Source organism: Strongylocentrotus purpuratus, unplaced genomic scaffold, assembly GCF_000002235.5.
Source record: "Strongylocentrotus purpuratus isolate Spur 01 unplaced genomic scaffold, Spur_5.0 spur5_scaffold_6, whole genome shotgun sequence".
NCBI lineage: Eukaryota > Metazoa > Echinodermata > Echinoidea > Camarodonta > Strongylocentrotidae > Strongylocentrotus > Strongylocentrotus purpuratus.
Genome location: NW_022145612.1, coordinates 16,062,122 through 16,075,199, shown reverse-complemented (window position 1 = coordinate 16,075,199; position 13,078 = coordinate 16,062,122). Strand labels below are relative to the sequence as shown.

The following is a 13,078-nucleotide window of genomic DNA, read 5'->3' as shown; positions in this document are numbered from 1 at the left end:
TCAAGGCCTTGATGTTTTTAGAGAACTTTTTTTTAATTCTGCACAGTTCAGTCGCTTCAACCATTTTTTACCACGACGTATTTCGACGAAGGTTGAAGACCTGCGGTACATCCACCAGAACCATGCATATGTCTGGCTCAACGTTCTTTCTCAAATGTTTTTCATATTTTTTGCAATTATGGATAGTGATTGTTTGATTGTAACCGGCAATCACGCCCAGCTACTCGGAAGTCCGGGTCTAATACACGCTACCTGTTTACGTCTAATGATACTCCTCCGTCCTCCGATACCCGGCTATTCGGGGTCGGTTTCTCGACAAGTGATGCGTCCTTTATCAAATGCCAAATGCGAAGTTTAATACATATATTCCTTTTGTAATCGTCTATATACACCAGAATACTTGACTTATTGATACATGATCATGATAATGGTATGAGCATGAACACATTAATTTTTGTGATTATGACAAAATATATTATAAATTAAAAATGTGAATTCTGCCTGAAACTGATTAAGAATTGGAGGTAGAATTTATAAGTAATGCCTAGCATTAGTAGATAGGAAAATGATGATAAAGGCAACGTCATGTCGGTAGAAAGAGATAGAGGTGAATATTAAAACACATTTCGTTTAATACAACGCCTGTTATACTGATTGTAAAAACCATAATGTAATTGAAATGCTTTTAAATGCAAGAGCGCAAATTGTCGAATGAAGTTTAACCTACTATTTTAATATTTTTTTGTGTGTAAGCTTTTCTCAGTTGTCAAGTCTGTTTTTATCGTACACAAAAAATTCACATGTAACTTCAAAGTAAAACAAAATTAGAGCACAAGCACATGCTATGATTTGAGAGAGTGTTTTGATAACATGCAAGTAACCTACATGAGACACAAGTTGTGACCATGTCTTGAGAAACCGGCCCTTGTTGATTGACTACTACCGTGCTAATTAGGCCAAAGGGATGACGAGTATACACCCTCTCATAACAATAGAGAGAAACACTGGAGAAGAAAATACGCTAAAAACACGCCATCCTGCCCGGGCCGTATACATAGGAAATGGCTAAAGGAGGGTGTCACTCTCTCATGCACGATACATCGAGGAAAATACTCATTTTCGAAGTAATTATTAGTCAACAATAACGAAGGATGGTGAATCTTAGGGCTCATTAGTGACAAATATCTGGTGAATCAACTCCACGTGACAAGGTTAAGGACTATTCGTTTGGACCCCAATGCGGAAGAGTCTGCATGCAGAGTCGTACGTGCTTCTCTGGGTCTATCTGGGAGAAGTTTCTTATTCCTACCAATTCATCCATCAAGGGTTTTCCTCTCGAGAAATTAAAACGTCTGGTTGCTGTATTTGTGATGGTCAGAGAGACTAAGATATTATCAGCAAAGAGAAAATGATGTCAGGAGTGGGATACGAGACAAGATGGCGTCTGTTCTCCTTGGCTCTCGTGTTGCATATTCACCTCCACTCGCTGTGTGTGTCCGCCAGCAGTTATCGTCTGAACCCCGATGGACGAAATGTTTGTTCCACAACCCGACGGTGAGACAACGTTTTTACTTTGTTTTAAATTTATTTCATATGTGATTGTGATGTCAAACTTTCCACATTGCATCCTTTTGTTACGTTACGTTATGTCACTTTTTCTTTCTCAAACTTTTGTTTTTACTCCATATAGGCCGTTTAGAAAGACACAGGGTCAAGTAATAAAAAACGACCGTCTCATTATCATGAGTCAAAGATTATAATGGGATGACTGCTTGTTTGTTTGCTATGTATAGTAAATGTACACGCTATCGGTACAAAATCTGTTAAAACATTGTGCATAGATCTAATACTGACATCATTTAGAAGTATTTTCATTTTCCATGCGCATACTTATCACTAGGGTTAACGAAATAACACAAGATGAAGTGACTCTTGCAAGATTTAAATAGACATTTGTGGTTATGCTATGATTTGTCGTACCTTGGTCATCCTCCATGCTGTGTATAGTAAAGACTCTTCAATATATTTTTATATAAAGTATTCTTTACTTTCATATACTTTTTATGCTTGTGGTTCACTACACTAAACAAATGTTTTAATTCATCAGACTGAAAAGCAATATGATAATGATTATGTAAAGTAATCAAGCACTCTGGTGTGTCATGAGAGTTTGATTACATGTTCGTATAGATGGCTTAATAAGGTGACTAAGGTACAACAGAGTGTAAATGGAGTACATCTGTTACTATCAAATATTCTCGTCCACTCTGTATCTTGGGCGTGTTCACCTCCCCATCCAGGTGACAGAAATCATCATTTTGCTCATCATATACCCCTCATATTAAAAAGGTTCTATATTCCATTCTTTCCTTATCATATTCATGATGGATAGAATTGTCTTGGTAAATCAACTTTACAGCAAAAGAAATTGTAATTTAATTCCTTTCTTCTTGTCAATAAAATTACCAAGAAATACGACAAGATGGTTACACTGAAGAAGCCTGATGTCACGATGTATTCCGAGGTCTGTCCTTACCATGTCATTCCCTCATCTTGAAGAGGCTGAATCATGTGGTATCCCACTGTTTTCAAAATACTGTCTACGGCAGAAAGAGAAGAATCTGCCCTAAGATGAAGATTGTGAGTCAGGGTTATATCCTGCTTAGACAAATTTATTGAATAAATATGACATCTAAAACGCCCATTGGCTTGGTCGAGGACGCTCTATGACTTGCCAAAAAACTTACTTTAGTTCACCCAAAGTACTTTGATTTTCTTTTAAAATATAGCTTACTCTCTAATACCACACACCATGAATAATATTTAAACAAAAATATGATAATAATAGTCAAACAATCGTTCCCATTAGGATCTTTACTTCTTAGGGAATTATAATTCTCTTTATTCCGTTATATCCAAAAGGGAATGAAGCCGTATCAAAACATTAGCTTACCGAAGATGAAATCAGATAGCCTTAAAATCCTTGGAGTACGAGTGTACTTTTTGAAGACGCATGGTAGGAAGTTGACAAAGCTATGGTAGATCATGTTTCATCCCTCTCAGACTACATGCGGCCATTGTCAAGGATGATCTGATTGATTAATGTAGAAAGAAAGAGGCAATGAAAACAACCTATGATAGGAGGCAGTTTCTTCTGTAAAAAAAACATATTGAATCTACATTGTCATTTTAAAAGTTGAACGAGCTCACAAGATCCATCATGAAGTTGCGAAGAAAATTACGGGAATTATGTTATCTGCTACCAACAACTTTTAGAGGATAATTCTTTTTTTCTCTTATTTATAATTGATGTATACCCATGTAGATATTCAATAGTTAAAAGACACACATCTGAACAATATAACACGGACAATTATCTTGCCCTTATACAAGTTATACATTTACCACGCTACATTTAGGCATGCTAGGTGTAAAAGAAGTACTCTCAACCATATATTTCCACCTAGACATAATATAAAGTACACCGCACAACAAAATGGATTCACATTTAACATACCTATCCCTCATTCTCGCAGTATGTCTATCTCTATCTGTCTTTCTGTCTCTGTACCCCCTCTTTCTGTCTGTCTGTCTGTCTCTCTCTTCCTCTCTTACTTTCTAATTAAACATAACATTTGTACCAGAAGAAAATTGGTATATCTAATGGGACACTATATAAATATGATTACACCCCTAGTTTACAAGCGATTCATATTAATACTAAATCATCTTTTGCAAGAAAAATAAACCTTCTTTGGTGTGATTCCACATTATTCTTACTAATCGTTTTAATTTGATTTCAACCAACTCAGAATACAAGAGTTCCAGTTCTTACCGGAGCTGTCACACTCGTCATACCAGAATGAACCGGTGGGTGACTACGACTCCGCTGAGGAAGATAAACTTAGAGAAGGAGGTATAAGGGGGGCCCCCACCAGGTGAGAAAATACCACTGCCCTAATGGGATTATTTATATAAAGCAATAGCATTTTCATATTTTCGGGGGAAATGCTGTCACACATTCGAAATTAAAGGAATAATTCTTGTCAATGTAACCAAGGGATTTATTTCTGTTAGGCCAACATAACAAGGAAGGGGCGCCGATATTGGAGGGCAAAGGTCTGTTCCCTCCGATAATTTCGGAATACAGTGTTATTAAATTGGGCCAACTACCCCTTATAACATGTTTGCCATATCTCCCTCGCACATCCTCCCCAACAGGCTGATAGGATGTCTATGCCTCATGGTAATGATGATGGGGATTCATGAAAAGAAAAGAAAAGGATCTGGTAGTCATACTCATGGTGTGTATATCAGATGCGAACTTAAAAGAGGATGATACAAATATTCAACTACGTAAATCAACCCTACAATTGTCGAAGTAAACAGCAAAACACTGCACAATCATTGTCATTTTCTCATCTCATCTTTACACACATTTCTATTATTTGATTTGTTATTGTTTTATTAAACTAATAATGACAACAACAGTAGATACCATCTGTGGGAGCCTCCCCCAACTTTTGTTGAACCAAGTATTTTCACAAAACTTCGGAGTTCAGCGCACTATACAGGGTGTATCATAATAAAGGATATTGAAGTTTAATGACGATTTATATGGAAACTACTGATTTCATAATCAAGCACTTATGTCTGTTGTAAAGGACAGAATGTCCTCTTTTTAATGACACCCCAATCATACTTCTACTGTCACAGTTAACTGAATAACAAAGCATTGCTGTCCACCATGTGAAAGGTGCACTGTGACAAGTTAGCATTCAAAGATTAGTGCTTGTGTCAGCCCAGACATATTGAAATGCTGAACAATGAGTGGATTATGTGTCTAAGAAGGAAATGTTATCAAACTTGGCACAGTGCACCTTTCACATGGTGGACAGCAATGCTTTGTTATTCAGTCAACTGTGACAGTAGAAGTATGATTGGGGTGTCATTAAAAAGAGGACATTCTGTCCTTTACAACAGACATAAGTGCTTGATTATGAAATCAGTAGTTTTCATATAAATCGTCATTAAACTTCAATATCCTTTATTATGATACACCCTGTATACAGGTCTTTGCCCTCTCGAGTTGTTCCGGTCAAGACAACCAAATTTATCTTTACAACTTTAAATTAGCGAAGGTCGTTGCCATCAGAGACCTAATGGCTTACAAAAGTGATGATGGTCAACTACGCGATTGAAATGCGTGATAGGGATTGCGGGAGTTTCACGTCTTTATAACAAAATGATTCGCAGCCTATTTCAATTGCTTATCGGAGAAAACCTCATCTAAGTCTCATACTAATTTTGAGGTTTACTGACATCATTTTGTTTCACGGTTATAGCCTGAATTCAAACAACAACATATTCACCAACTGGTTTAACAACTTCTATCACATATATTACTGCTGCTAAATATATTACTACTATGTACTACTACTACTATGTACTACTACTACTACTACTACTACTACTACTACTACCACTACTACTACGTGATGTAATCAAGTTAGAATATGTTGATTGATGTACTATTACCAGTCTCTTTTTTATGTAACAGATTATATCATGCTTTGTGTGGTTTTGAATAAAATGAACTGAACTTAACTGAATTAACACTACTACCACTATTACTTTTACTACTACTACTACTACTGATACTATTACTACTGCTGGTGCTACTTAAACTACTACCGATGCTGCTGCTACTACCATTAACGAATACTACTATTACTACTATACTATTCTTAATTCTACCGCTTGTGTCAATTAATGAACACAAAAATGATAAAGCATCAACGCGGACAAATAAGATGTTGACACGAAACTAAAAAGTGCTCTTTAATGTTTCTTTGAAAGGTAATCCTTGCACATCTTCATCAGGTTTCGCGTAATTCAGACCATGGTGAGGTACAAACATCATAGTAGTTGTCATCGTGAACATCCTTAAAGTATATGATCATGATGTCATCATGAAGACATACTGTGATAAACACTCTCTCAACCGACCCGGAAATGACTAGAGAGAAATGTCCATTCGGGCTATAATTACTTCCGGTCAGACTAGCCTCTCTTGCTGGCAAATATGTCATGCGATCGTCACAACATACAGACAACTTCTACTACTTGCTGAAAACATGTACATTGTTTATGGCAACATAACACTTTCCACGTCATTTGCAGAAGGAACAACAAATACTATTGTTGACATACAATATCAAAAATGCTAAGGTTAATATTGATCTTTGATTGCGGTCAGTCTAATAAGTTCTTTAAACTTCTCGGTCAGTTGTCCTCATGAGTCATTTTCAGTTTGAGGTCAAATTTTTTGAAATCCATTCATGAGATTACAGGAATTACTAATAAATAACTGTTAGTGAGGTGGTATAAGTTGTAGCAAAGAAGAGGTACAAGTACTGATATGGACATCAAATATACATTATTGCCAACAAGATGTGATATTGTATGCATTTAATGGAATTTAATGTAAACGTTGTCGTTGTTAATATCTCATTTGTGTCACTTTGGTGCTCTTGATCCATATTTGAACAAATATAGCTATCTACTCTGTAGTTCAGATATTTCTCTCATACACTTATTTCGAGCTTTCCTAAATCAAGCTTCTTCTTTTTTGATTTTGCATATTTAATTTTTCATTTTCAGGAACTCCCACTTGGTGATTGGAAAACAATATGCACGACTAATCAATCAGACTGTTTATCACTGCTGTGAGGGTTGGCGATCAAATGGTAGAGATTGTCCCATAGGTGAGTAGAACAGCCCACCATCCTTCCTTGCGTCTTCCTCTTCTTTTTCTTTTAACTTTGCCTCCTTCACTCCTGAAGATTCTTGCAGATGAATGGGGGGAGGGGGTATGTGTGTCACAAAAGGCATGAAAGTGCAGAGTGTCATATGTACGTCTAAAATGTTGCTCCTTGCATGTACTAAGAGATTAAAGCCTTAATACTTTGTATACAGTTATGAATACATGCACTGGCGACAATTGCACCGCTCTCAACATCTTACACTAGACGAATCCTTAACTAAACTTAATCAAATCGCAACCCTATAACCTTAACTCTATATCTTTGATTAAATAAACTTCGGAGCAATTGTCGCCAGAGTATACTTATTGATCTGATGTTGATGGAGCTGTACGTTCACATCTTACTGGACGACCTGATATTACTCTATTAAATTTTTCTCACAAAGGCAGTTTTACTTCAGGTTTATTTTGTAGTCGGGAACTTAGTTCAATCAATGAATGGGTAACTTGTCTTAATATCGCGTTTTGTGGTACAGCACGATTGACAACAAAGCAATAAAGTATGACATTCCTTAAACACAATTGTTTATGGTTATAATTTTCGTTATCATTCAATGTGCGTAAAAGATATTCATCATGATTATTATTTTCTTCTTTTATCTGTTATAACGATGTAGCTGTGTGTAGTCAAGGATGTCAGCGTGGAAACTGTACGGCGCCGGGTATGTGTTCCTGTGAACCAGGGTTTATGGTAAGTTTCTGGAGTCCAATATCACATAATCACCATCCTCATTAGATTGCAATTTATGTTTATATCTGTTACCAAGTGCATCTATTCATTTTTACAACATTCCGATTGTAGGGGCTCTCTTTTTAACGTTTCGTTGCCTTCCTCGTATTTGAAACATCCTTCATTTTGGATGACGAATAATCGATCACAGTGAGATACCAAAACATGGCAATTAATATATCAAAATGAAACGAAATTTACGTTTAAGAACATAATTTTATGCCAAAGGTGTTCGCATAGATTTCAATCACATGATTTTAGTCTATAAATGAATCATCGTGGCTCGTTTGTTTCGTCTAGGGTATACGTTGCGAGCTCTCGTGCCCTCGTGGACGATATGGACCATTCTGTGAGCAACAATGCAACTGTGGGCAGAGAGAATGTGACCCCGTAATGGGTAGATGTACCCCTGCTTGCCCATCGGGACACATGGGTCCCAAGTAAGTACAGAGGACTAGAAAATACATAAAGAAAGAGAGGGGTATGAAATCGAAATACTCGTGGGTTGTTCTATTCATTCGAGTATAACGTTTTCATTTCCCTTTCCTCCCTTTAAAACAATGTCTAAAACCCGTTAAAGTCACGATGACGAAATCCTGAATGAGCCAGTCATGCGAGAGCATAATTTTTTTCCGTGATGAGACATGTACATGGTAATCAGAGGAGGGCGTGTAGATATGGTCGGTTCAATTACGGAGAGGTGTGTAAATGGGAAGTGCGCATCATGAAGCCACTTCTCACCTTAGCTCTCAAATCATTCATGACGTCATTAAAAGCATATGGGGTGATTGTCTATTTGAAGGGGTAAAAGAGAGACGGGACAGTGGATCACACTGGGAAACAATCAATGTACATTTGATCGTCATCCTTTTGACCTAGCAGCTTCCCCAAGATTATCCCGATTCTAAATTTAAAGAAAGTATTACATCAAATGTTCTGTCGTGACCGAGACATGTTTCCCTTTCATTTAGCATGTCTCCCTTTAATTGCATAACGACATGGAGGTCTAAATAATTTGATGGCCGTCATTGCTTTGTACTTTGCCATGCAGCAAGATTTATAGATTCTCCTGTAGGTTTAAAGATATAATGATACCCAGTGTCTGATTGGTATTAAGGTACTTTCGCTCTCTAAGTGCCATTTCGATTGACTTTGGCGATCATGCTGTTCCACAACCCTCGGCTTCTAGCCTTCTGTATTCGTACCACTCCCAGTTCTTTCACTCCTCTCTCTTCCAACAATTTCTGCAGACTGTTCATCCAAAGTATCCTCCTTCTCCCCCTTCTCTTCCTTCCCACAATTTTCCTTGTCAAAGCAAGATTCTCTAGGCCTTCTTTAAGGTACACATTTTCTATAATTAAATTTTGTTCAGGCTCATGTTAATGTGTTCTAAATTAAACAAGTAAATTACAATGGTTCTAAATGAGGAATGTTATTTCAGTTTTTGATCTTTGTGTTCACTCCAATGATTGATAATTATCCAACGTGTTTAGTTTGTAACTTGATCTATCTGCGATGTCATAATCAACAAATTCGAAGTCAGTCTAAGACTTAACGAATAATTGACTCGATTTAATTTTATATAAGATTTGGACGGTTTTCCAAAATAGAGACGTGATTGTTTACATTTCTCCTTGTCAGCTGTGTCATGCCCTGCCCTCCCGGTCGCTTTGGACCTGACTGTGTTGACTTTTGCCAGTGTCCATTCTCCGTGATCGGTGAAATCCTGTGTGACTCTATGACAGGAAACTGTACTGAACCGACCCTGCCACCAACGACTCGGAAAGTCTACGATTCGACGATGCTGGAAAGTACGGGTAAGTACGTGTAAAGGATATTTCCAAAGACTTCTCATTACGAAAACATCAAAATGGCCGCGTTGCTCCTAGCCTACAGGCCATTTCAATCACGATAATTTAGCCACATCCTCAGTCCTGTCCATTCTTTTCTAACTTGAAGGAAAGTTGTTTCACTGGATTCTACCATACACAGGAAAGGATACGTTATAAGATGCATATTTTCAGGCCTACATAATGCACCCTGCTGTTGGGTTCAAGATTAGATCCCGAAGATGCCACAGGGTGTAACATCGGGGATAACAAAACTGCAACCAGTGCAGCTGCTATCCAGTATCTAGTACGGCAAGTTCGCATTATGATGATGCTGGTATTGCTGTGTTGTGAAGGCCGTGAAAAGTTGTATTACTTCATGGTCTATATTTTCTGTTTAATCGGTATTCTTCTCATGGGGCTATCTTATTATTCAAACTTTTGATGTGTTCCCTTTTTGTGATGTATTGTGTACTGATATACTGTCTACCTTATCAAGAAGTGTTCTTTGATGTTATTCACAATTATTTTCTTGGGCAGATACCTTTCATGAGTTCTTCCAGTATGACACAGAGAGTCCATCCATAATAAACCCTAAGCGGAAGAACTCGTTACGGGTCAGGGCAATGCGTCTTGGTATTTCCGGTGCTGTAAGCGTCCTCCTGATGATCATATCCTTGATACTCGCCCTCTACGTTTACCGGAAATTCAGGAACCGACCATGTATTTGTCTGCAGAGGTAATTTAATTTCCCTTTTATTTGGTTACACAATATGGAATAATTAAAACAATGGCAATTTTAGACAATTTTAGAAGTTCCAAACATTCATTCTTACATGTTTTTTGTATAATTTTTTATTTTTATGTACTAATGTGATTTTCTCGAATTTCTCAAGTGCTCAAATCATAAGGCTATGCATTTATCTCATCAAGTTAACTTCTAAAGTATGTCATTTAATGTGATGTAAATCAATTGATACTTCTTTACGAGAATCGTAGTTTACCATGAATAAATATATCATTGTTCGATTTGTATATTTTCTCCAGGAAAAAGATACGAACAGCGATGTTGAAACAGCAAAGAGAGAGGGATGAAGGTAAATATATTTCTTAATCCAATTAAGATTTGTTAGCTTTTGTATGTCCTGAACAAAATAATGTCATTCATTTTGACAATTCTATAAGATAACAATATTGTTTGACTGTTGTAGATGATTAATTACGATTTCGTAGGTATTTCATTAGGGTGAGTAGGATGTTTAATTAAAATAATACATCAAATTCTTCATGAATTATAACATATAATTTAACTTTGCTATTTAACATACGCTTTATATTTTGTTTGACTTTTCAGGAAGAGGAGACCATTCAAATCATGTAGCACCAACTCCTCGGGCCCACTTTCCCAATCCGCATTTACCTCACGCCTTGCCTTACCGACTTCCCAGTCTCTGCAACTACACTGGTCTACGGCAAACTGGGAACCTACCAGGCAGCGTGCTCTTTGACCCTCTACCCGGAGTCACAGAATCAAGCACCAATGTTACATCAGTAGATGTTGTACCTGTAACAATGCATCAAATGCCCGAAGAGACCATCTATGAAGTACGACCCTCGCTTGTCGCGAAGAGTCGCAGGAACCAGGATATGACCAGTGGCTACATCGAAAATGATACGTTGAGTTCGATGTCAAGAGTCGTCCAGGGTTGCGAGATAGAGATAGATAGTGCCACCAGTAGTGCCATGTACCACCGTGATCTGGATGATGAAGAACCTTATGACGAGGAATATGATTATCCGTATGCTGATAATGCCAAGATACAAATGGGTTTGGATCGTTTTCAGACGAAGAGATCGCGACCTGGTGCGCATGAACACGACAACTCGATTTATGCTGTGGTTCTAGAAAACGAAAAACCGATGAATAGTCAGCATGATGGGGAATATGAACGCGAGAACCATCGCAGTCGTGAGAGTGATATCTTAGCAGACGCAGGTAATCATGGAAGAACCCACACTGATCCATTTCCTCTTCCATCCCATCTTGCGAATCCACCTTCTGATGGTACTTACACAGCTTTGATTGCAGGAACACGATCACCTTGGACGGAATCCTCATTCCCAGAAAGAACTCCTGGTAGTGGGTGTTCTACCGCACCGGCTACTATTGCCTTAGCAAGAAAACCGTCAATGGGAGTTGCTCCTTCGGTAAGACCAAGGGCGTCACCGGTTGTGAAACCTATTGGTAACGCTACCTCAATACGTCCCCGGGGTATGAGTGAAATACCTCGTAACTCATATGCCACAGAGAACAAATTCGTGTCATCTCGTCCTAAAAAAATTATTAGTCAGGTGGATTCTAATGGCTATACGACTGCAATTAGAGCATTTTCTTCAATGCGACAGCCGCGGCGCCCAGCGACGAAACGAAAATCTAGACCTTCTATTGAATTACGACAAACACCAAGTCCTATGATACCTCCTAGGTTAAGCGAATCGGACATCCCACCGCTGTCACCCGATCCAACAGCTGATCATAGCATGAAAACTCAGCTACTTCAAGCTGTTTCGTCCAATCCGAGATATGTCAACGGGTGTATTATATCTCCCAAACAAAAACCAAAGGAAAGAACTAGATCAAGAACTCCTGCTATGATTCGAAGAGCAAAGAACGTACTCCCTCTACCAACAACAAAGGTTGACGAAGAGAGTGAGAAACTGTATGACGATATTTTACCGTTTGGAGATTAAGAAAGGAATGTCTCGGCCCATTTGCTGACCATGTTGCAACATATTCAAAGATCTTAGCGGGTATTCCATGAGCAATGATCATTATATAGTTCCAAGTTACGAAAACAAATTGTATTTGAGTAATAAAATGTTGTTAGAACGTATGGAATATAATTTTCGAAAATTCGTATTGTCTACTCTTGGTAGACCACAGTGTACCATGTTGTGTTCATGAAAATAAAAGAGCACGGTGGATTCCACTTAAAACTTAAAGGGAGACATACAACTATAATCAATTTTCTCGATTCTTTATTGATGCATGCGAAAATATTTATTATGTTTATATAACTAATCCAGCTTGGTACATCAAAAAACTTCGTAGTCCGACATCACATGGTCTTCTTGTTTTGCCTAGACAAGAAAAAGGTCGTGATAAAAACGATACGTAATTCTGATAGAATACCATTTGACTACCAGACTTTCTGTTAGCTTACATCAGCTTATGTAACTATGCACCATTGCCTCACTATAATGTATTTGTCTATTGACATATCAACCAAATGTAACACTTGTATGTTATTTTTAAAGCTTCATTGCTTATACGGTTTATTATCTTTCTATTTAATTTATTCATGGATGAAAAAGTGCCTGTGTAAAAACATGTATATGTAGAAGAAATACAAAATACCTGAATATAGGTTAATATTACAACTCAAAATGTCTATTATGCATTTTTATTCTTCTAATCCTAAGACATACAATTTAATTATCCTACCACTAAGATGAAGGAACAATGAATTACGTTGTAAACCAGAACCTGATACAAAACTTATATCAAGTATCGATTGTAAGTCTTTCTATGTATAGATTAAATAACATTTCAGATTAAAAGGTTACCGAATTCCGGGGCGGCAGACAAATGGCACTCCTTATCCTAAAAGGGAATTTTCTTCACCTGTCTGA

At 37.5% G+C, this 13,078-nt stretch overlaps 1 protein-coding gene across 2 annotated transcripts; it reads left to right on the top strand.

Moving 5' to 3' along the window:
- The first annotated feature begins 1,091 nt into the window (after positions 1-1,091).
- Positions 1,092-12,833, top strand: LOC584907. 2 transcript variants are annotated; one of them, XM_030972622.1, is made up of 9 exons: positions 1,092-1,554; positions 3,813-3,938; positions 6,664-6,767; positions 7,444-7,517; positions 7,857-7,996; positions 9,198-9,373; positions 9,926-10,124; positions 10,433-10,482; positions 10,740-12,833. In XM_030972622.1, the coding sequence occupies exons 1-9, from the start codon at positions 1,409-1,411 to the stop codon at positions 12,134-12,136; spliced, it is 2,412 nt and encodes an 803-aa protein (XP_030828482.1). In that variant the 5' UTR covers positions 1,092-1,408; the 3' UTR covers positions 12,137-12,833. The 2 variants fall into 2 exon arrangements, with proteins under 2 accessions (XP_030828482.1, XP_030828483.1); XM_030972623.1 differs by lacking the exon at positions 3,813-3,938 and having other exon boundaries at positions 1,093-1,554.
- The last annotated feature ends 245 nt before the right edge of the window (positions 12,834-13,078 follow it).